At 39.3% G+C, this 24310-nt stretch overlaps 1 protein-coding gene across 2 annotated transcripts in view; it reads right to left on the bottom strand.

The window, feature by feature from the left end:
* Nucleotides 1–9203: 9203 nt before the first annotated feature.
* The window catches only part of LOC102790712 (A-type voltage-gated potassium channel KCND3-like), a 108814-nt gene continuing 93707 nt past the window's right edge, over nt 9204–24310 (bottom strand). Inside the window, exons 4-8 of one of the 2 annotated variants that reach the window (XM_006782755.3) lie at nt 23701–23802; nt 16775–16870; nt 15658–15759; nt 15067–15320; nt 9204–13396 (exon numbers count right to left, since the gene is read on the bottom strand). In XM_006782755.3, the coding sequence (XP_006782818.2) occupies nt 13159–13396; nt 15067–15320; nt 15658–15759; nt 16775–16870; nt 23701–23802 (792 nt within the window). In that variant the 3' untranslated portion in view covers nt 9204–13158. The remainder of the gene's footprint in view (nt 13397–15066; nt 15321–15657; nt 15760–16774; nt 16871–23700; nt 23803–24310) is intronic. The other variant, XM_006782756.3, reaches the window with a different exon arrangement.

Here is a 24310-nt window from a genome sequence, read left to right as displayed (position 1 = left end):
AACCTTCACAGACATAAAGATTATTTATAATGAGGAAGAATTACATTCCCCGTAAAATCCCAAGAGGATGCTAAATGGTGCATGGTGTCACCAGCTGTCATTAATTTTATTTTAATTCAGTATTTCCCCCTGTGTGATTTAGAGAAATACTTTCAAACAACTTCCCCCAATGAATAAATAAATAACAATTAGAGAGATACTCCGTGATTTTGAGTTTGCGTGGTTATAATGAGCCAGAATTGAAAGAAAATCACCAGTCACCCGTTTTGTTTTCTGCCTGTTCATCCAGTTTCTCAGCCAGGGATGAGCTTTGCCTGACATTCAGGAAACTTTGTGCTTCCTGACCTGCTTTCGGTCACGTTGAAGGTTCAGTGTCTTGCATGATGCTGGTGATGCTTCCCAGATGGATGCAGAGAGAAAGGGGAGGAAGCAGCTCTATCTCAGATTCCAAAAGCAATAAACTCGGAAAATAAATAAATCATCTGAGTCTGACTCAACATCTGAGAGAAGAGCTTTTAACTGACTTGTATGTTTTCTTCTCATATTCTTTATAAACATTCAGTGTCTGGAAATGATAACAGAGTCTTCTTCTGTGTTTTACAGCAGATTTATTACTCTGTGTCTGTTCAGTGTCATTTTGACAGCAGATTTAGACCTTCATTGATTTTTCAATTAATAATAACAATAAAGAGCAACCTATTCCAGATACAGGATGTGATCCTCACCGCCCTCACTCTAATCTGGAGGGAGTGTTGAGAAACAGTGTTGAATCCAGTTTCTGTGAGATTACTAAAAGCCTCTTTGTGATTTCACAAACATCTATGTCTCATTCTCACCGACATAATGCAAAATATTGTCTAGACAGTCCTGATGACTAACTTTCAAAACACTCTATTGATCTAAAAGTGAACACACAATTGGTCTAACAACACTTTCTAATTCAGTTCAATTAAATTTTATTTTCCTATGCCAAATCACAACAACAGTCTCCTCAAGGTGCTATATATTGTAAGGTAGACCCTACAATAACACATACAGAGAAAAACCCAACAATCATATGACCCCCTATGAGCAAGTGCTTTGGTGACAGTGGGGAGGAAAAACTCCCTTTTAACAGGAAGAAACCTCCGGCAGAACCGGGGTCAGGGAGGGGCGTGGCCATCTGGGAGAGAGAAGGAAGACAGGATAAAAGACGCTGTGGAAGAGAGACAGAGATTAATAACAAGTAATGATTTAATGCAGAGAGGTCTATTAACACATAGTGAGTGAGAAAGGTGACTGAATAAGAAATACTCAATGCATCATGGGAATCCCCCAGCAGTCTACACCTATTGCAGCATAACTAAGGGAAGATTCAGGATCACCTGATCCAGCCCTAACTATATGCTTTAGCAAAAAGGAAAGTTTTAAGCCTAATCTTAAAAGTAGAGATAGTGTCTGTCTCCCGAATTCGACCTGAAAACTGAAGGCTCTGCCTCCCATTCTACTTTTAAATACTCTAAGAACAACAAGTAGGCCTGCAGAACGAGAGCGAAGTGCTCTAATGGGGTGATATGTTACTAAGGTCACTAAGATAAGATGGGGCCTGATTATTTAAGACCTTGTATTTGAGGAACAGGATTTTGAATTCAACAGGAGAAGCCAATATAGGAGAAATATGGTCTCTCTTTCTAGTCCCAGTCAGGACTCTTGCTCCAGCATTTTGGATTAACTGAAGGCTTTTCAGGATCCTGATAATAACAAATTACAGTAGACCAGCCTAGAAGTAATAAATGCATGAACTAGTTTTTCAGCATCACTCTGGGACAGGATGTTTCAAATTTTAGAGATAAATTTTGCCCAAATGGAAGAAAGCAGTCATCCATGTTTGTTTAATATGTGCATTGAGGGACTTTCTAAGCTTGTAGTTGTTTGGCTTTGCTGTGTATTTAACATGAGCTGATAAGAGTATCAGTTTCAGGCATGTGTACAAACCTTAAATGGTAAATGGCCTGTACTTGTATAGCGCTTTATTAGTCCCTAAGGACCCCAAAGCGCATCCAGTCATCCATCCATTCACACACTGGTGATGGCAGCTACATTGTAGCCACAGCCACCCTGGGGCGCACTGACAGAGGCGAGGCTGCCGAACACTGGCACCACCAGGCCCTCTGACCACCACCAGTAGGCAACGGGTGAAGTGTCTTGCCCAAGGACACAACGACCGAGACTGTCCAAGCCGGGGCCCAGGAAAGGAACACTAAGAGTCACCTCTGCTGCTGAGGATAAATTAATCTGAGTCACCAGCCTCAGAAATGACAGGTAAACAGCACTTCAGATTACAGCCCAGATAAATGCCACACAGAGTTCCAGTAACAGGCACATGTCTACATCAACTGTTCAGAGGAGACTGTGCGAATCCTTTATGGTCAGACAGCTGCTAAGAAACCACTACTAAGGAAAAGCAACAAGCAAAAGAGATTTGTTTGGGCAAAGAAACACAAGGAATGGACACAGAAAAAGTGAAGGGATGGTCTCTGCATACATGGTTCCCACTGTGGAGGAGAAGGTGGTGTGGGCTTGCTTTGCTGGTGACACTGTTGGGGATTTATTTAAAATTGAAGGCACACTGAACCAGCATGGTTACCACAGCACCCTGCAGCGACATGGCCATCCAGTTTGCGTTTAGTTGGAGCATCATTTATTTTTCAACCGGACAATGACCCCAAGCACACCTCCAGGCTGCGTAAGGGCTATTAGTCCAAGGAGGAGAGTGATGGAGTGCTGCACCTGATGGCCTGGCCTCCACAGTCACCTGATCTAAACCCAATTGAGATGGTCTGGGATGAGATGGACTGCAGAGTGAAAGCAAAAGGGCCAACAAGTGCTCAGCATCTCTGGGAACTCCTTCAAGACTGTTGGAAAACCATTTCAGGTGACGACCTCATGAAGCTCATCGAGAGAATGCCAAGATTGTGCAAAGCAGTAATCAAAGCCAAGTAAGAAGAATCTACAATATAAAACATGTTTTGAGTTATTTCACACTTTTTGGTTTTACTTCATAATTCCAAATTTATTCATTCATATTTTTCATGCCTTCAGTGAGAATCTACAACGTAAATAGTCATGACAATAAAGAAAAACCATTAAATGAGAAGGTGTGCCTAAACGTTTGACTAGTAGTGTATATTAGAAATAAAAAAATAAATTAAATTATCTCAACCAATAAATTTGTTGGTGTTTTTCCTCAAAATAAAATGAATAAATAAAAACTATAATCAACTATAAGAACCACTCTATAAGAAAGAGTTTGAAAGGGTTAATTACCAGTACTGTGGAAGCCCACCTCTTTTCTCAGTTATTGAAATACTGATTTCTATATGAATGATCTGAGGGGGCAGCAAGGTGGTTAGCACTGTTGCCGCACAGCAAGAAGGTCCCGAGTTCAATTCCACCATCAGGCCGGGGTCTTTCTGTGTGGAGTTTGCATGTTCTCCCCGTGTTTGCGTGGGGTCCCTCCGGGTACTCTGGCTTCCTCCCACCATCCAAAGACATGCAGCTTGTGGGGATAGGTTAATTGGTTAATCCAAAATTGCCCATAGGTGTGAATGTGAGCGAGAATGGTTGTCTGTCCCTGTGTGTTGGCCCTGCGACAGACTGGCGACCTGTCCAGGGTGCACCCTGCCTCTTGCCCTATGACAGCTGGGATAGGCTCCAGCACCCACCGCGACCCTGAAAAGGATAAGTGGAAGCGAATGGATGATCTGAGAACACTCATCATTAAGAGTTTTTTTTTTTTTTTGCAGTACCAGACTAAAAGGGACTTTTTCTCCTGCATGCCAGCTTTAGTCAAAAGTTTCAGTCACATGGAAAAAAATGACTCCATCAAACTTTCTTTGTGCCTGCAAACTAATTTCTTTTAAAGGAAACTCATATGAGAATGAGTGTACTGTCCTCCTCAGGACTGATATGATGACACATGTGTCTATTTAACATTTAGCAGGCTGGTTCGTGATCAAGCAGATTTATAGCAAATGTGATCCAGACCTGCAGCTGTTTCTTGTTCATGAGCCTACTTCCTCCCAGCTGTCAGCATGAGCGTACACTAGATAAGGCAGCGTCTCCTCAGATCACTCAGCACGGCAACACAGGCTGCACAGCGGCAACTGCCTAACTGCACATCAGCACAGAAAGTTTTATGATCCTCACTGTGACTCACTTACTGTGATGACTTGTTTTGGTTTTTGCGTTCAGGCCAAAAAGGAATTTAATCACCGAGAAAAGAAAAAGCATAATATGTGGATCTGATTAAAAAATCACAACAATAAGCCAATTACAGAGCTGCCCTGCTGAAAATAAGACACTAAAAGCTAAACCATGAAGCTAAAACATACTGCACATCCATTCATCCATCCAGTCCAATGCAATCATGTGCATCTCTTCATTTTAAGTGGCCAGAGGCTTGTTTAGCAATGAAAGCAGTGAAAGATGACTTTTGAGCTCTACAGTTGCTTTGCCAGCAGCTTACCACTTCCAACAGAGCACTTATGTGGAAAGCTACACAAAGGCTACTGCACATGTTACTACAAGTTGCGCCTTTGGATTGCCTTTAACCAAATGTACAACATTTGAACAAGTTTGGCAAACAAGCTCTCTACATGTGCATGCCAGTGTGCAAAATCCTGTAGGACTCAGACGTTAATCACACTAATCATCTTTTCTTTCAAATAGCTTCTGAAAGTTTTAAGAACCCCTACGCTGGTTGCAATCCCACTATTATCAAAACATAAGATGTAAAATTACTTGCTGAAGTCAATCAGTGTAAACTGAGGGTTAACTGTGCCATCAGAACCAGTCATCTCTCTTCAAAGCTCAAATAAATTATACACCTGGTCTTTTAATGGTGGTGTTGTGTGTGTGAGTGCGGTTCTCTCCGTGTGTTAAGTTACTTCATTTTACTGAACTGCACAAGATGCATGCTTTCATGTTTTGCATTATAAACAGCAGGCACAGGGATGATGTAATATCTGCCAGTTACTGTGAAAACCGGTAGAAATTTAAAGCTGTTGTTCTAAAACATGTAATAAAACCACATCGGCGCTCCGAGCTGACAGGTTATTTCTTTGGACCGCGGCACACAAAGGAGCTGATGAATGATGTGTTTGTGAGAAGATTATGTAACTTGCACAACTTCATAATAACAGTAACAACAGTACTTGCATAATTTTGTTAGTATGTGGTAATTGTGATGTTTTTCTTATGGATGTAGAAGACAGTTTTTTTTTCACAGAATAACATTTTCTTTTTCTCTTTAAGTTGATTTTATCTGTAGAAAGATTTTATTTTTCATGTTCGCAGTTACTACTTTAGCTTATTATCAAAGTTTGCAGAAATATGGGAACTGTTAAAATGTGAATTATGTTTTATGAACACATCAGTGTCTTAATTAGCAAAATAAGCATGGAAGATGTATCTAGTTTAATAAAAAGGACATCAAAATGATTACATTTTATACTACATATGATCTAAATGGGTCTAAATTAAGGGCTAATATGTACTGTGATAACCAACCATTTGGTAGTGTTGCATAGTCTACCAAATATTTTAGTGCACTGCCATCTAAAGGCTCGAATGGATAATTACAGGGCTTGCGGTAATCATGGTTAAAAATTAATTAATCATGATCTGCAAACGATTTGGTCCAAATATTTCCACAGCTCCGCTCTCAGTTCTCCAATCCAAGCATTAAAAGGTCATTTTCCCAAAACAGCTTGGAAGCAATTTGATATGAAACATCAATTTTTTATTTTTATGTCTTAATATTTTCAAACGTTTCTATAAACTGTGCCAAAGACATCATCGGTCACTGGATTAAAATAAAATAATAACATGAGAATAAATTAAGTTCTCACAGGAGCAGGGTGGTGATCAGCGTTTAACAGCAGTATAACACACTGCTTAGATATTCAAAAGAATTCTGCTGACTATCTCTTTTTAGTCTTCCTCCTTCCTCCTCTCTCCCCCTCTCGCTCTTTATTCTTTTGTCTCAGTCTCTGTGGAGTTACCAAAGAGTGAATGTACCAGTAAAACAGATTTTATAACCCCATTAAAGGCTGATATGCATCACTTTATAACAATATTCTGATATGAATATGAGATACTGCTGGCCATTGAAATGCAATGACTCACTGGAGCTGTACTGTACTGTTAAAGTAATACAATTAAAGTAATAAAATACATTAGTTCCTTGGCAAATAGCAGTATGGCACCAGACTACCGAATAAGAAAGCTAAAGTTAGCTCATGGTCTCTATCTAGCATACATTAGCTAACGTTTTGGACACTATTTAAAGATCAGATGTAGATCAGAAGACGTTTTTCACATCACAGCAATTACCCTGCATTTTAAGAACAATTTGCACTTCAGCTCCCAAATGTTTAAGATAAAATGTGTTTAAAATTAGCCCGTGAAATTACATCTTCATCCTCTTTCAGCAGCAACACAAGTCCTATTTAACAATTTATGTTTTAATTTATGTTTACATCATGACAGCGAGAAAACTAGACATTTAAACCCGATTTCCTTGTAACCTTTACCTTCTGCAAAAGTTGAGAATATATATAAAATTAGAGACATCAGTCAGAAAATAATATCAAAATACACTATTATTGCTACCATACCTTAGTTATTTTTATGGGTGGTATGTTGAAATTTAGGGGTACCAGAAAACAGGGTCTAAACTCACAACAGCCAGTACCTAGTGCAAAACTTTCCTAATCTAGTAATGCATAAAACCGAAGTGGCATTTACTTTAATATTTTCAAAGCGGGTTTGTAAAGATGTGTTTGTTGGGTATGTTTGTGTTTACTTCAAACAGTGTTAGTCATTGAGTTTGAGTCACTCAGTTCTTCCGTGTGCTGACGTCAGTCACACAACCACTAATGGCAAATATATTAAGCTTCAAATGGTCGTCAAGACCACACGTGTGGCTGAGAGTAAGCTGACATCAAAACACTCGTGCACACATGAAAGAGGTGTTTTAGAAAAATAACATGACTCAAACAGCATTTTAACGTAATATGATATGTCATTTATGCAGCGTTTAAATTCTGTTTTTCAAAGCATTCCTATCATGTCTGCTGCTTTAAGTGATGTGTTTACTTAACTGGGCTAGTTTTATCATTGAATAATACACCATCTGATTGCTACAAATTAAATTTTGTTTCATAATGAACAGTGTTGGGGAGTAACGGAATACATGTACCGCCGTTACGTATTTAAAATACAAAATATGAGTAACTGTATTTGTTTTGTTTTGGGTTTTGTTTGACAGCTACGTTCTGTTGTTCCAGGCGGCAGCGTTACGGTTGCCATGGTTACAGGGTGACGCTCTCTCTCTGCGTGTTTCCTGGGTGAGAGAGCGACTTTTTGTTATTGTTGTTGTGCTAAGCTAATAGGCAGAATGCTACAGGTATAGCTCTAAAGAATGTAGCATCATAGGCAGTGTAGTCCGTGCTGCAGGGAGAATGGACTGCCATACACGTTATGTGTCTGTGAGCGAGGGAGGGAGAAAAAGGAAAAGTACGAGCTGTCATCGAGCAGAAACGGGAGCTGGAAGCATGTAAATATAATAATAACCACTGCAGCCAAGAAGAGAGCCTGACGAGCCCAGTTGTAAGTAAGCTATTAAGACTCGACTGTACACCGTGTTCGTGTTTTCCTCCGAAACAATAAGTTCCGTTGGAGCAGCCTTTCAACGCCTCTCTCTGTCTCTCGCTAGCAAAGTTGACCCAGACAACAAAGTAAAGCTAGTTTTCGGCTACGAGCCCGACACAGAACCCGTATTAGCCAGAGGTCCCTTTACTACGGTTCGGAGCCGCGGACCTTCAGTAACAGTAATAAATCACAGCAATAGTACATTCATGTAGTTGTAAACAGCATGATAATATATTAAGTAATCCAAAGTATTCAGAATACGTTACTCTCATTGAGTAACGTAACGGAATACGTTACAGAATACATTTTAGGGCATGTATTCTGTATTCTGTAATGGAATACATTTTAAAAGTAACCTTCCCAACACTGATAATTAAGCACCTTCACTGCTAAAATCACCACATGCTGAGTAACTGGCTGTTTTATAACAAATAAATCCTAAGAAGTGCATTAAAATAAACGAACTTGTCCTCAATTACTGAAAGATTTGTTAACATGAAAAGTTTTCTGTATCTGCTAAAACTCTGCAAGATTAAAAGAAGATTAAAACATTGTTATATTAAAATAAATGTGGTCGCATGATCTTAGATACAGCCTACAACCTTACCCATTGAATATATTGCATTCGTTTTGGTGATAAAATATTTAATGTGTGTTTGGTAATATGTTTAGTAAACACAGTGGCATCGATTCTACAAAGGCTGATTCATACTTTCATCTCGTGAGGCATTTACTAATGTGCACACAGATTCATGTTTGTGGTTATGTAAAATATTGAAGGGTGTTACATTTTGGCAACGCTAATCCTGCTTTTGAGAATATGAAGCGTACATGAACAAACATTCAGTGGTTTTTAAAGCTCTATTTTATAGTCACAAGAAGAAATGTGGTGTTTGTTCACAACAAAATAAATGTAACTGACACAATAAAAGATTCTGCAGAATATTGGGTTGAATAGACTTAATGGATAAAAGTATCTGGGCACATGACGCTCTGTTTTCAGTCCTATAGCCATGCAGCTATGCAGTCTGCTTTCATGAACATTTATGACCGAACAGGCCGTTCTCACTACATTTGAGTAATACCACACTAGATATTACATGATCAGCTGTGGTATTATTGCAAAGTGGAACCACAGCAAGTCAGCCATGAAGTAGCAAACCACATAAAGTTAGACTTTACATGGGGTCACTGTGCCAGTGCTGAAGTGAATAGTGTGCAAAAGTCTGTGTATGTATGATGCATACATGGGCTCTGCTTGAAGTCTGTGAAATACTATGTCAGTAATTCCACTTTTATAAAGCTCGACTTGAGTTGGAGATTTAAGTGTAAAATATAAGAGATGATGTGATTTATTCCTAAATTTAAACAAGATTGGGCTCATCTTGAAATTCCAATCTGTGTAAAATGAAACAATGAAACCAAAATAAAAACGCAGATTTCTATGCAATGCAAAGATACTGGCGACGGGAGCGAGAAGAAAGACAGTGTTTGACTGTTGTGGCAGAGTTTAATTTTCTGACACTTCATAGTTCTTATAACAAACAAACTGACAGAATACCGTACACACAGCAAACAGACAGAAAAAGCTCAGTTCAAAAGATAAAAAGAATAAGAAACAACACAAACAGCAATGCCAAGACTTTTAGAAAACAGACCTCAACAACGCCTTTGAAGTAAAGTCCATCAGATAATCACAACAAAAATCTTCATATATGAGTCACTCTGGTGTGAGAAAGCTGATTTCTCTTAATATACATTTTTAAAAAAGGTGAACGTGGTCTATGATGCTGCAAAAAAGCCTTAATATGTAAATACTGTTTTAATGGTAACCAAGATCCAGCTTATGAACACCACGGCCGGGCAGATGCTCAATATTTCCAACAATAACGAGACAAAAAATGTCTAAAGGGTTTGTTTTTGTAAAGCAGCATAAATAATACCACTACTTTGTTGTTCTTACAAAGGACGGAAAAGTGACCATTTTCACACAATACTTTCACCTCATTGTTAAAACGTGACAAAATACAGAAATGCAACACAAAAAATACCAGTACAGCAAAAAAGACCTCACTTGGTACCTCATGATTGAGAAGCACATTAAGTTAAATAATCAAGTTCCACGTTAACAAACCAAACCAAGAGACAAATAAACACATTGTGTAATTGATACAGATAACTATAGCACACTTGGCACAAACTATTCCAAACACGCATCTACCGACTTCAAATGTGCAACAGTGTGCAGCAAGTAGGTCTAGAAATGATAATCCAGTGAGGAGTAAGGCCAGAAATCAGTCCTATGGGGCTCAGCTCATTTTGATTTAGCGCTAGAAAGTATCTCTGCTGCCATCCTGTGAGCATCTCTGAGACTGACCGACTTATTAGCTGCATATTCTTTAGAATGAGTTTGTTTTTGACCTTAAAAACAGCAGTTTGACAAAACTATGCCAACTCCGGGGTCACTTACATGTGCTGTTTATCCTGCTCAGAAGCTGGTATAATATTGGTTTAACTGGCTTTCAAGATAAACACATTTAATGTAAGAAAAAAACAGGTTTAAGGTGGAAATCACTGAAAACATTAAGTGGATTAAGTTATTTTATTTTTCTAAACGTTTTAGAAGATATGAGTTGTACTTAGTGTCTTATGAACAGCACACAAATATTTCAAGTCATCAGTGAAATCCCATCTTTTTAGAGACATTTAGAGAAGACACAGAGGGCTACAAATATGTCAAAAAGAAAGTAAAAAATAAAAAATCAACTAAAATTTTTAAGGGAAGACAGAATACCTGAAAAACCAAATAATTTTTAGCTCTGGGTATTTTATCTACACTTAAAATATTTTCAAATATTCAGTGGATTTCGTTTTAGTTTTGGTTTTATAATGCCGAACCGAACACGGAGACGTTCCATTCCTGTAATTGTCCAGGTCGAGTGGTGCTCAACCTTCATGGCATTCAATACCCAAACATTCATGATGAACGTGCACAATATTATTTTCCATTTCAGTGTCCTGCTCAACCTTCAACGTGAGTGGCAGCAGCACAGCGGGCATAAAGCGTCAGTGCGCTATAAATTCATACAAGCACTTAACCACAATTTATTTTTTAATATGAATTTTGTAGGTTGTTTGTCAGGATAAGCCCGGCAATATTTTCTCTTTCTGTTCCATAAGATGGCAACAATGTAACAATGAATTTAACCTAGCCCAGTGATTCTCAAAGTCTGGGCTGCAGCCCACTTGTACCCACAGTAGGTACTACAGGTATGCTGTGAGAGGTATTTTATGATAAATAAAGTTTAACCTTATTTTTAATTACAAAAAATTACGATTTTTTTTATGATGGCTATTTAAATGTAAACATCCTATCAATTCATGCCATGTATGTGACCTAATTTGATCTGTAAAGTTTCCCCAATGTTGCCAATGGCAGAAAAAAAGGTGAAATGCAGTGATTTAAAACCGGCAAATCAAGAGACGATCAAAGTGAATCTGTGCAAACACGATTTCCAATCTTAAGTTGTGAAAAACAAATTGAAAATACTTTTTTTGATATTTGAAATTAAATTGTGGTGTTATTAAGATTGGAAATTGCTACAGTCACACCAGGAAAGAGTGCTTGGAGAGCATGACACCAAAGATATTGTGAGTGTGTGCAGTTGACTTGAAATCTTGCTTCCTTCAAAATGGCTTTTTCAAAGATGGGCACCAGGTCTGCAACCCCAGTTGCCGTCTTCAGTTTGCTGTCAGTTTGTGACAGAAGGGGCTCCAGTTGGCAAATTGTGAATCTGTTGCTGTCTGTTGCAAATCTGTTGCTATCTACATACACAGAAATTTACACTCAACAGAAATTTAAATGAACTACTTACATTCAGAGTCCAGTTACAACCTCATAGACTCGAAACAGAAATTCTGAAATTTCTCCACAAATAGTGATGTGATGGTTGCTGCAGGACAGCGAAATGATACAGATGCAGCTTTGCTTTTATTTAGGAACACAAGCAGTTGGCAACAATTGGTGTTAAAATCAACTGCAAAGAGATGAGGCACAGATGAGTCCTGCACAGACTGACTCAGATTGATTGCTACTTGTTGGCAATCTGTCTACATTTATAAATTAGACGGCAATTATTTGCAAGCTTTAACCAGTCTGTGTGAGAGTGAGTGGAGTCGGTTTGAGTCAGACTGTTTGGACACAGGTTGCCTCGGAGCAGGTAACCTACAAAATCACCTTACAATCAAAATTGGGCACCCAGTTAGTTTTTGAAACTACCTGCAATCGGTTGCTGAATGCAACAGTTTTACTGTAGTGTGACTGAGCCATAAGCGATACTTCATTCTGGGACACTGTCGATACAATCATGTTATTCAGTTTCCTGGCCTTACTAACACTTGCTGTTATACTGAAACCAAATGTTGTAGTATTTCCCCTCCCAAAATATGCCATCACTGTTTCACTGCATGGCTTGTTTCTTCTTTACATTAACATGTCAGAACCCTCATGCACATTGTCCTTCTGCTGTACAAACTACTGCAACACATATATAAATCTGCAGGAGAAAATTATTTAAAACAAGTTATTTTCCTGTGTTTTTGTAACACAAACAGTTAAGATTAGGATGAATGAATTTCAACTAATCAAGTGGTTGGTTTTGGTCTTTTCATGGGATGTACTGTAACCTCATCCTTCAACATTAAATTACACATTTGCTTTATAGTAATTCTCCAGTCAGCTCAAGGCTGAGAACCACTGCTCTGTTTCAATGCAGTACGAAGACCGTCAGCCTTCAGTCCACATTCAGTGGGATTTTTCAAAATACAACTAAAATCCCAGTTTGGTTTGAGCAATCAACATAATGTATCGATACAATTATCCAACGAAAACAAAGAAACGCTGTTTCCAGTCTGCAACAAATGAAATACACATTACAGGGATGATATTAGCAGCATCAGGCATGGCGACTTTAAACTAAAACAGTTTGTGTTTCTCAAAATACTATAGACAATCACATAACACAAACATGACCGATCCGCTTCAACAGCTTTGTTCTTCAGTATTTAATCCAACAAATCTTCTTTTTCACTGTGAATTCACGTCAAATTTACTGTGAATTTGTGATGGCCAACAGGGTTTGCTGATGTTTCTGCCAGTTGCACAATATCGTCAGTTATTTTCCACCATCTCCACTGCCGTAGGAAACGTTTAGAAATGCAGCAGCTCTCATCGTATCTACAGTACATACACGACATGACACGAGCGTGATTCTCAGGTCACATATCTACAGTCCTCTACCTCAATAATGTCTCCATAACCGGTGAGTCCTCTGGAGTACACCTCTCTTCTCACTGACCCTGTATTAGGGAACACGGTACGTCCATGAATGTAGTGTTACCTGCTTCCTCCTCCTCTTCTTTTCTTCCCCTTGTTGGGGTGAGTTACATCTGTCAGCCACACAGTCACAGAGCCGAGACTTTGACGATGTTGACGCCAGCAGAGCTTGTTGTGGTCTGAATGCTCAAGGGTGGTGGGTGACTTGGAGGTTGGGGCGGCCTCCGCTGTGGGGGCCCGTGGAGCCCGTCTCCATCAGGGGTTAAAGCAGGGGGTGTTGGGAGGCTGATGATGGCTGTGGTGATCCGGCCACTTTTGCAGTTGATCCTGCTGCTCTCGTCAGTTTTGAGGTTGAGGTTGGAGCGGCTGTTAAGTATAATTAAATGTGGTTAATGTCTAGTACAAACAGTAGTAATTGCATATGTAATTACATCATTTTTTAAGCAAAACATGTTCTGTAATTTCTATAATGTTTTTGTAAATTTGGGCAGGAAATGAAGATTCTGGAGAAATTTATATACCAAGTTTTATCAGTTAACTGCACTCACAGTCAGCTTTATTATTTATGCCTAAACAAATCTTTAAAACAACACTTTATGACTTACCTACACCTACACATTATACCTACAGGAGCTTTTATGACACCCCATTATAAATTCATAGGCTTTAAAATGGAAATGGTCACCCCTTTGCAGCAATAATGGCTTCTACTCTTCTGCGATGACTTTCTACAAGATTTTGAAGTGTGTCTGGGAATGCTTGCCAATTCAACCGGGAGAACATTTGTGAGGTCAGACACTGATGAGGGGTATGACTCACAATCTGCACTCTCGTTCATCCCAAAAGTGTTTAATGGGCTCTGTGTGGGTCACTCAAGGTCTTCAGCACTATCAGCTGATCATAATGTTATGGCCCATGCTTTGCGCACTGGGATACAGTCATGCTGGAAGAGAAAAGGGTCTTCCCCAAACTGTTTTTTTCAACACTGAAGCATAGATCAGTCCAAACCAGACCAGACCAATCCTAAAAATAAACAACTCTATAACGTAAAATTCGGTGGAGGACGGGTCTGGCATTTGCCAAACCAAGACTCATCCGTCATTCTGCCTGGAACTCCACAGAACATATTTCCACTGCTCCAGAATCCAGTGGACTTTACACCACTCCAGCAGACGCTTGGCATTGTGCTCGCATGCTGCTCTCCAGACGTGAAAACTCATTCCACGAAGCTCCCGTCAGACAGTTTCTATGCTATCCCAGAGGAGGTTTGGAACTCTGCAGTTATTCAGTCAGCAGAGCATTGGTAAGTTTTAAGCCCTGTGTGCCTCAGCACTTTGTAACTTTACTTGGTCTGACACTTAGTAGCTGAATTGCCATGGGTCCTAAATGCTTCCACTTTGCAATTTGCATACCACTTACAGTTTATCGTTGAATATTAGAAAGGAAGATATTTCAGACAGACTTGTTGCAACAATGGTATCCTAGTACCGTACCGTGCTCAAATTAATTGAGCTCTTTAGAACGACACATTCTTTCACAAAGGTTTGTGAAGGCAGAAGTCTAAATGCTCGATTTTATACATCTGTAGCGATGGGACTGAAAACACCTGGACCAAATACCTTTGTCCATATAGTGTATCTAGTGATGCATTTGAGAAGTAAAATATGAAACATGCGAGTCCTTAAAAGACCTTTTATTTTGAGTGGAATTTGTGTAATAAAGCTGTACAAAACTAAAATGACATTTTTAAAAGTTAATGTACTCTGTTAGTTAAAAAGTATAACAAATTTCTCAAAGATATATTTTATTTAATTGGATTATTTAAATGCAGCTGGATTAATGTTGACAATTGCCTATTCAGATCCATCTATTAAATGTCTAGAGTCGGGTGACTTCAAAGTGTACCCCAGAGATGTGTTTTGGAGTGAAAGATTAATGCTTTCACACATAAAACAGTTTCAATGGCCAAACACCAGGAGTTTGAACTTTTTGCCAAACCTCTGATGCTAGCCCCCCTGCATCTGTTTTTGTTTCACCTGGCGGTGTGCGACAGTGGGTCACCACACTGTATGCGGATGGCACTGAGCTCCTGCAGCGGGCCCTGGTGGGTTGAATGGGTGGTGTGCAGGCTGGTGTTAGGCAGAGGAACATTTCTCTTTCTCTTTCGACTACAACAGGTACGTGTGGAGCTGTCATGGCTGGATACAGAGGGACTGCGTGAGGGATAGGTCTGCAGAGCCGTTTCCAAACAGTTCTGCTCGTATATCAGCTCGTCCACAAACTCGTGAGCCTGGAGAGAAAAAGATGAAAGAAAGAAAACATGGGGATAGCAAAACAGGAGAGAGGAAAAACAGCAGTCTGTAAATAGGCTACACAACAGCGTTATAGGACTTGTTGCCCAGTTGTACTTCACTTATAATTTTACAAAAGGAACCACACCAAAACTAATATAATTTAAAGAAATTATAAAAATAACCTTCATCTTATCATACAAAAATCATGCACCTGGCTGATTTCCTTTATTGGCTGCCTGGATAACACTGTCAGTGTTTAATACAGATCTTAGCCAACATCTTTTGCAACAGTAGCTTTAAAGACTTTACAGTGGATGCAGATTTGAGACAAACCTTTACATGATGATCTAAATCCTGTCCTGTCCTCAAACTGTAGTACGAACCAGTGTCTTCTGTGTCTTGTTGCACAGGTCTGCACAGGTTACCATAGCTAAACTTCAACACAAGTATACCACAGACCAGGTTTAAGTGAACTTAGGGGTAGTTACGTTTAACAGATACTGTGAATATTCCTTTAATATCATAATTTAAGTTCAAGAGTAGTTTCATCCTCATACAGAGACTAAAGGAATACATAAATGTCCAACATTATGATGTACAACTGTTAGCTTGAAGCCAGAAAGGTCTAATTCAAGCTCGACTGACTATCACAAATATAAACTGACGTATTCTGTCTAATAGGGATAATAATTAAATGTGATTCAGTACTGAAAGGAAACTCATTTAAATGTTGAATCTTTACTTCATTGTCATGCCTGAAAATCTGAACAACTGTGTACAAAAACTCAGTTTGAATAAATAGAAAACAATACAGACATGTGAAAAACAAATCACAGTAATACATTACAAGCGACAACACAGAGAAAATAATAAAAGAGAATATTCCTCTGTCCAAATACACACTGGTGTGCCGTCAATGACGCCTCATCTGTGTGAACTGCATGACAAAACTGTGGTGGGCAGTTCAGAAACCAGGCTCACTGCAGTGTAGCTGATTTGGCATCGTAATATGCCAAATGTAGTTTATGGTGCAGCTGAGTTGTAAAACCCTGCAAGTTCCAGTTTTTACAGACCCACTCTAAACCCCACACCCACAAAGTCCCATAACAACTGTCAACCTGGCGTGCAAACATTATGACATTTTTTTATTTATTTATTTTACCAAGAATGTGTTTTTTTGCTTCCAGCTGAACTCAAACCACAGATTTGAGAGGAAGGAACACCTTACTGTGACAATGACAGACATTTTTGGCAATGCCCTAAACACCTTTTTTCATCTGTTTTGGGGGAAGTTGGCAGCTACATGCAAAGTCAGTGTGAAGAGCAAGCTTCTCATAAAGTAACATTTGGAAAATCTAAAAAAGTTTAATTGCTAGCTTCATTAATGTTAGCCAAGTTTTCAGCCATAGCTACACAGTGGACATGTATATTTATAACAGAGTGCACTTACTGTTGTTTTCTCCAGACAGTGCAGTAGGTGGTGGTGTTGGCTCTCTAACAGAGAGATGGACTTCTGGGTTGGCTTCTGCTCATCTTCTTCTGTACCCTGATTGCACACACACACACACACACACACACACACACACACACACACACACACACATTGATATTTACTCAATACTTAATACTTTGAAAATGAACTTTTAGTATCGAAGTAGTAATAAAAAGCCCGAGGTTCTGCTTCATGGCATTCAGTCTCATCTGAACTCTTCTTCTTCATGTTTGATGAGTTTCTCCTCATTTCAGTTATGAACAGGTAAACAGCAGCTCCTGCCAATTACTTTCAAATAATTTACTTGTTACATAGTGAACCACATTCCTGTTTGGAGTGAATCGATCCCTTATCTTTAGGTCTGCTTAGCAAGTGGTTTGTCCACTTTCTCCAATTTGTAATTTATTTCCTATTTTGAAGGGTTTAAAAAAAAAAAAAAAAAAAATCCACAAACAGCCTACTGTTTTTCTTTGATTTGTTTCCTTGTTTAAACAAGCAGCAAAATAACTTCCAATTTCAGTTTATTGAGCAAACAACATACAAATTATTAAACCGTGCTACTGCGCATCCTCTAACTTAATTGTCTAAGTAGGTACTGCTGAGTGTTATTTGATGCTGGAGGCAGCTAAACAGTTATTGATGTCAGAAGCTTCAGAAAGAAGAGAGATCGCAGAGTTTGAGGAAGGAAAAAACCCCCACAGAAGCAGAAACTTATGGAACCCTTTGTTGGTATTTTTCCCAACAGACTTAGTTTGAAATTCAGCCTTTAATGTTCCTTTGTCTCAAAGTAACTGCAATTGCCAAATAACATGAAAACTGAAAATGGTTAATTCTCTCCCCACAGTGTTCATTGTTACTCAGAGGATTGGGGCAGGAGGCGAACCAGCCCAAGGACTCTCATTTGGATTCCAGGAACATGAACAACACCGTCACATGGGCACGTTTTCCGATTGCTGGATTTGTGCATTTACCCTCTGGCAGAGGACCTATACACACATAATACAGATACAGAGCGAGATTCAATGGTCTTTCATGTAAATAAAGAAGCTGACTTTGTGTAGTCAGTAAAAGGAAGCTGATCACGATAACCGTGCTGCTAATGAATGATTGGACAATAACTAAATGTGTTTGTTTCCCAATGTATTTGTAATAAAAAACCTCCCCTAAAGCAGTGGTTCCCAAACTTTTTTTGTTAGGCCCCCCTTTCTTTTACAGGAAAAATCCCCCCCCCCCAACACATCCTCTAACCACACACAGCCATATTTTGTTTTCAAACTCCATTGCATTTAGTACATTTAGTAAACAACAAATACAAGTAAACTGCAGTAAATTACAGGTAGCAATGAAATAAACTACTAACCCTTTACGTCCACATCTACACGGGTATTTTTGAAAACGCAGCTGTTTCTACGCATTTGGGCCTTTCGTCCACACGTAAATGGTGTTTCGAATCACCAAAAACTGAGATTTTTTAAAAAACTCAGGCTACGCCCACATGTACACAGGTATTTTTTTAAAAACGCAGATTTTTCTATGTGTTTGCACCTTTTGCCCACACTTTGGGAACCTCTGCCCTAAAGTATTCAGTGTTATTCATGTGATGTCCAAAACTATAACAGTAATAAAGAGATGTGTATAATTATGTGAACATATCTCTTTGAGGGACTGAGTAAATGAAATAATCCAAAAATTAACTGTCTCGATTAAAGATGTATTCAGGGATGCAGGACTCTTTTTATAGGTTATTTTATTTAATATTAAATGATGTATCAATTAATTTAGTTACTTTGTAGCAACTCAATTTATTTATTTCGGATTCAAGAAGGTCTTCTACCATCTGGGCATTTTTCAATATCCTCAAAGTGGATGTATGACCCAAATGTCAAGTTCCTGGAGATGTCGTTAGAGGGCTGTGATTTGTCAGTCTGGCCATCCAACTGATGTTGTAACTGCACTATTCAATCACACATTACCATAAATAGGTGTTCAAATCAGTTAGAGAATGACATTAATGCTCTTTATCCAATGTTAAGTTACTTCTGTATTCTGGAGCTGGCCTGGCCATTGCCTCAATGGAAGTGTGAAGGGTAATATCAGTTAGTTTGGCATTTAGCTGCGAGTCAGGTCCAGGATGCCGTGAGTTCAGGATATATAGAGTGCTATGTGCTGTGGCCTCAGTCACACGGGTCTAGACCAGCTGGTCACCATCTGGCAATCACCGGTCATGAGGATTAAATGTGTATTCCTTGAATACGCCTCACCTTTGTCACAAGGTGAAATAAGTCACAAAGAGGTTTACACTGAACACCTGCAAACACTTGCCAACTGCTCTCTCCAAGCGGTAGCGAAAACAGAGAGTTGTACCTCAAAGTAAAAGGCATAACTTGACTTTGAAGGCAAACTTTTTCCATTTTTGGTAATAGTTAGGTTATAATTGCAGACAAGATTTTCTATACAGAACACAACAGCAGTTGTCTCAAGCCACTTTAACCCCAACAATCAGACGACCACCTATGAGCAAGCACTTGGTGACAGCGGGAAGGAAAAACTCCCATTCCCAGAACTACCATAACTGTGGGCGGCCATGGCAACCTGCTAACGACCAAAGCCATCCGAAAGAGGTAATCGGTGCAGCATCGTCCTTGCAACCAGTTTCACCAAGTGACTCATAATAACCTCCATGCACCCAGTTGTCCTGGTGACCTGTGGATACCGGATCTCTAGGCCTTTGTGATTGAGGTCTAAGCTAGCTGTTGAATCACTACAGCAGTGCCTCCCTTTAAAGTTGGGTCTGCTTGTTGCCACTGTTTGTGCAATTATACATATGTTGAATATAAATAATACAATTGTGAAGCTTCCCACCTTTTTTCCTTTCATTTGCTGAGTAACCAGTGAAATAATAAATATAGTTTTATTTAAGCTGATGTCTGAGTTGTTGCATACTTCTATAGCACATTGATCAAGATAGTACCTAAACTCAGATCTTATTCACGATTCAAAGTGTTTATTGTCATGTGTACAGAAGAAATAGGCCCCATCTTATCTTAATGACCTTGTAGTACCATATCACCCTATTAGAGCACTTCGCTCTCGCTCTGCAGGCCTACTTGTTGTTCCTAGAGTATTTAAAAGTAGAATGGGAGGCAGAGCCTTCAGTTTTCAGGCCCCTCTTCTGTGGAACCAGCTTCCAGTTTGGATTCGGGAAACAGACACTATCTCTACTTTTAAGATTAGGCTTAAAACTTTCCTTTTTGCTAAAGCATATAGTTAGGGCTGGACCAGGTGACCCTGAATCCTCCCTTAGTTATGCTGCAATAGATGTAGGCTGCCGGGGGATTCCCATGATGCATTGAGTTTTTCCTTTCCAGTCACCCTTCTCGCTCACTATGTATTAACAGACCTCTCTGTAGGGATGGGTATTGATAAGATTTTCACGATTCCGATTCCATTTTCGATTCTGTTTAACGATTCGATTCTTTATCGATTCTCTTATCGATTTTTTTTTTTTTTTTAAAAAGGAGAACACTAAGGTCAATTAGCTTAGATCTTTGTTTTATATCTTCTCTTTGAACAAGATAGAAATTTAGGAGTAACATGGCCTTACAAACCCAACAGTGAGATCTTAACAGATCCAACCTACGGCTCTTCAATGGGGTGTCACAGGGTCCCCAGGAAAAAAAATTGTGAATGTAAAATAATAAAATAAATATTCTTCTGTAGCAATTACACAAGAATATCCAGTGATGTCCCTGCCTACAATTAAACACATTCACTTACCGAAAATCGGGGGCATCTGCTGTGGCAAATGGGTGCAAGCCTTTTACCACAAACTTAGTCACTGCTCGGTGACATTCGTCTATCCTGGCCTGAAAGGAGACGCTAACGGTAGACTGTAGCAAGAACTGCCAGCATCTGAGCCAGACTCTGTCTGTCTCTCTCATCATGGTCACCTAAATGCACAGTAATGGCAGGTTTGGTAATAAGGCAGATCGCGCTAACATAATATGCACTGTTAGTTGATTATTTACCTGCCATATTAACGGGAGAGGACGTGCAAAAGTTACCGCTGCTGCTGGGTTGAGATTCACGAGTCCGGAGCGGAATTAAAAACACGACATTCATTTAAGGTTATCGTAGTGTTTCCTTAAATTAAATATCTACTTTGCAAGTATTGCAAGTTGCCCTGTTGTCATCCGTTCTCGTAAAGTATAACCAAACTTTTTAGCGTTTGAGCCGCCATGTTTCCTGCCAGGTAAATGACGCTCCGCAACGTGGTGACGTCATTCGGGGCGACTGGAATCGATAAGGGAATCGTTTGCAAAAATGGCAAACGATTCCAAGGAATTGAAACAGTGGGAACCGGTTCTCAACAAGAACCGGTTTTCGATACCCATCCCTACCTCTCTGTATTGAATCATATCTGTTATTAACCTCTGTCTCTCTTCCACAGCATGTCTTTTATCCTGTCTTCCTTCTCTCACCCCAACCGGTCGCAGCAGGTGGCCCCGCCCCTCCCTGAGCCTGGTTCTGCCGGAGGTTTCTTCCTGTTAAAAGGGAGTTTTTCCTTCCCACTGTTGCCAAAGTGCTTGCTCATAGGGGGTCATATGATTGTTGGGTTTTTCTCTGTATCTATGAAGCGCCTTGAGGCGACTTTTGTTGTGATTTGGCGCTATATAAATGAAGTTGAATTGAAGTTGAATAGCATTTCTCTGTGCAATGAAATTCTTCCTTTGGTGTTAAAGGAACAAGATAATAAAGATAAAAATAAGGATAAAAAAATAATGAAAGATAAATAAATAAGTACAAAGATAAGTAAGTGAAGACAAGTGAGGTATGCAGATGTCGATGTAGATGGATGTACAAAGGAGCTTAATGTGTTGTGTTCAAAGTGTGCTGATGTACAAATCGCAGTTGGGGTAGGTCAGCTGTTCAGTTTTATAGCATATATTCTGGATGTATGCTGCAGTTTGAAAAAAAAAAGCCATTGTTTCTTAATAACAATTAAAATAAATATCTTGTGTTTCACCTTTTTGAGCTGCCAGACAGATAATTCAGACTTATTTCAACACACTTATTTATGTATCCTTACTTTCTGTAAAAAAAATCCTTCTTACTTTCTGAAATGGAGATGTTGTGAACCTTCAAAAATAAATGGGTGACATAAGGTATAATACCTATGAAAAATGTGATTTGGTCTAAGCGCATTATCAAGACTAGGAACACTCAGCTCCTGGGGCGGAAAGTTGATCATTTTGGAAACCTGAAAGTGAGCTAATGCATAGCTGATGGCATGGGAATGCAGGAAGTACAAATATATGTTTATATACATATTTCAAGGCTTGATGGCATCAAGTAAATGAGTGATCCACTCATTTATTTTATATATATTGTCCTATTTCACTACAGTTTTCTTTTTTGTGTTCTTGTATGTGCTGATTTTTGTATAAGTGAAGCTGGCTTTTATGGGTGTGTGGCTTCTTTCTTTGTTGCATGACGCACCATTCCTCTGTGATACTGTTTTGAGCAGTCTTTTATAGATTTAAATGACTCCAGGAAAAAAGATCAGATAAGAGATAAAGCTGTAATGCCTTCGTATGCAAGATTACCATAAAACTCAACAGGATTATCAATACCCGTGATCTAAGTAACAAATAAAAAAAGCCAAGATGCAACCAGACCCCGAGTGAACTTCTAGTCTAACTAATGACTGTGACAGAATCAGTGATTTTTGTCATATATCTCCACTCCTACCTCGGACCCACGCAGCGTCACCGACTGTCAGAATTGACACCATCGTAATTTGATGCGCCAGGACTCTGGCAGCTTCATCACAGACATGAAAAGGAAAGGGGGGTGCTCAGTGCTCACAGATGGCATTTATATGATAATTCTAACCACTAGCAGACACCCATGAGCTTTCACACTGGACTCTATCAGGTCCAAATGGATTTTAGTAACCATCTGCAAGGAGGGGAGTGTGTCACTGAAAACACGAGCGATGGTCTAGATGGATGGGATTCAGGCAATTTGCTCGCACGTTACCGAACACATTTTTCCACGGTGGTTATAAAATATATATATATATATATTGTATAAAAGAGATGAGTAAATGTAGAGTGGGGGATGATTGATTCAAAAAGTAGAAAGTTCTGATCTTTACGCACAGACATGCATTACAGTAGAGTAAATAACTATTTATGTCCTCTGAGAAACAGACTGATGCGTGTTCTTAGGTTAGGCATTAGAAACTGAATTTCAAAACTACTTTCAAATTAATCTCTATTGTCTCCACTGTTTCATTGTTCAGTGGCTCCGTTTTGCTTTGAAGCCTCCTTTAATGCACTAACAACCTAATTATCACCAAGAGCGATTCGACAAGCAAGTAAGAACAATCTTACATCCTAGATAACCTCAGCTTACCGTTTTCACAGACACGGATTAAATCAAGTCTCAGACTGATGAACAACCAAAAAAAGCACTTTGTTATTACACAGATAACACTCACATGGGGCATTATTAGCCTCTGCTATCACCTCTGCCCTGCATAACAACAAGAATGTAATGGCTCCAACTTCTTCTTTTATAGCCTCTAAATTACTTTTAAATTGTTCTCTGTTTATTTGACAGTAATTGTTGCCACTTTGCTTGTGTTTGCGTACTGCAGATGTGAAGTTGTTGCCTCCAAGCAACTGAGTTGCAGTGAACTGACATAATTAGTACATGGGCGTTTGACAAGGAACAACATGATTAATACTGAATTACGACCTGCTGGCATTGCACCATTTTTAATGAGCACGCTTAATTAAAACAGCTTCCAAGAAATCATCGCGCCCACTTTGCTGTTGGTGGATCTTCGCATTCAGAGGGTCAGGGGTCTTTCTCACCGTCAGCTCCAGCAGGTCGTTGAGAAGTCCGTTGCGTTTGCTCTGAAGGAAGGCGTTGGCGCTGCCGGTCTTGGCTATTCTTATCCTGGCCAGTCTGGCTTTCTGGGTGTGGGAAGAAGAAGAAGTCACAGCATCAGACAAGGTAGGCGGGAGGTCGGAGAAGATGACTAATACCTATTTAATGATGAGAATCTGCCAACTCATCACACAAACTCTGTAGTAATTTTCACAGTTACTACACGACTGCTCTTATCTCTGCATTTTCAAGTTTTTCTCTTTCATTATATATGACAGAGACTGCTGTCATGTTCTTGTGTCTGTAACATGCTGCTACTGAGTATGTCTGTAAGTCGGCACCCAAACAATACACTCATTTGGGATTGCTGAAAATTTAATTTCAAGTCTGAAATGAGCATAAATATGTTGCTATCTAGCTGCTGCAGATTTTTGCTCACATTTAGCTGAAATCCCAGTAGTGATGTTGGGCGATAAGGCCTGGCTCAGTTTCCAGTTTTTCCCAAAGATGCTGACTGAGGCTGAAGTCACCAGCTAGAAAAAGGTTTTAGACAGCAAATTCTACAATAATGGCTTGTCTTTGTGTTTGGGGGAA

Source organism: Neolamprologus brichardi, chromosome 5 (genome assembly GCF_056152115.1).
Source record: "Neolamprologus brichardi isolate AB-2024 chromosome 5, ASM5615211v1, whole genome shotgun sequence".
Taxonomy (NCBI): domain Eukaryota; kingdom Metazoa; phylum Chordata; class Actinopteri; order Cichliformes; family Cichlidae; genus Neolamprologus; species Neolamprologus brichardi.
Note: the sequence above shows the minus strand (reverse complement) of the source record. Positions and strands in the feature narration are given on the sequence as shown.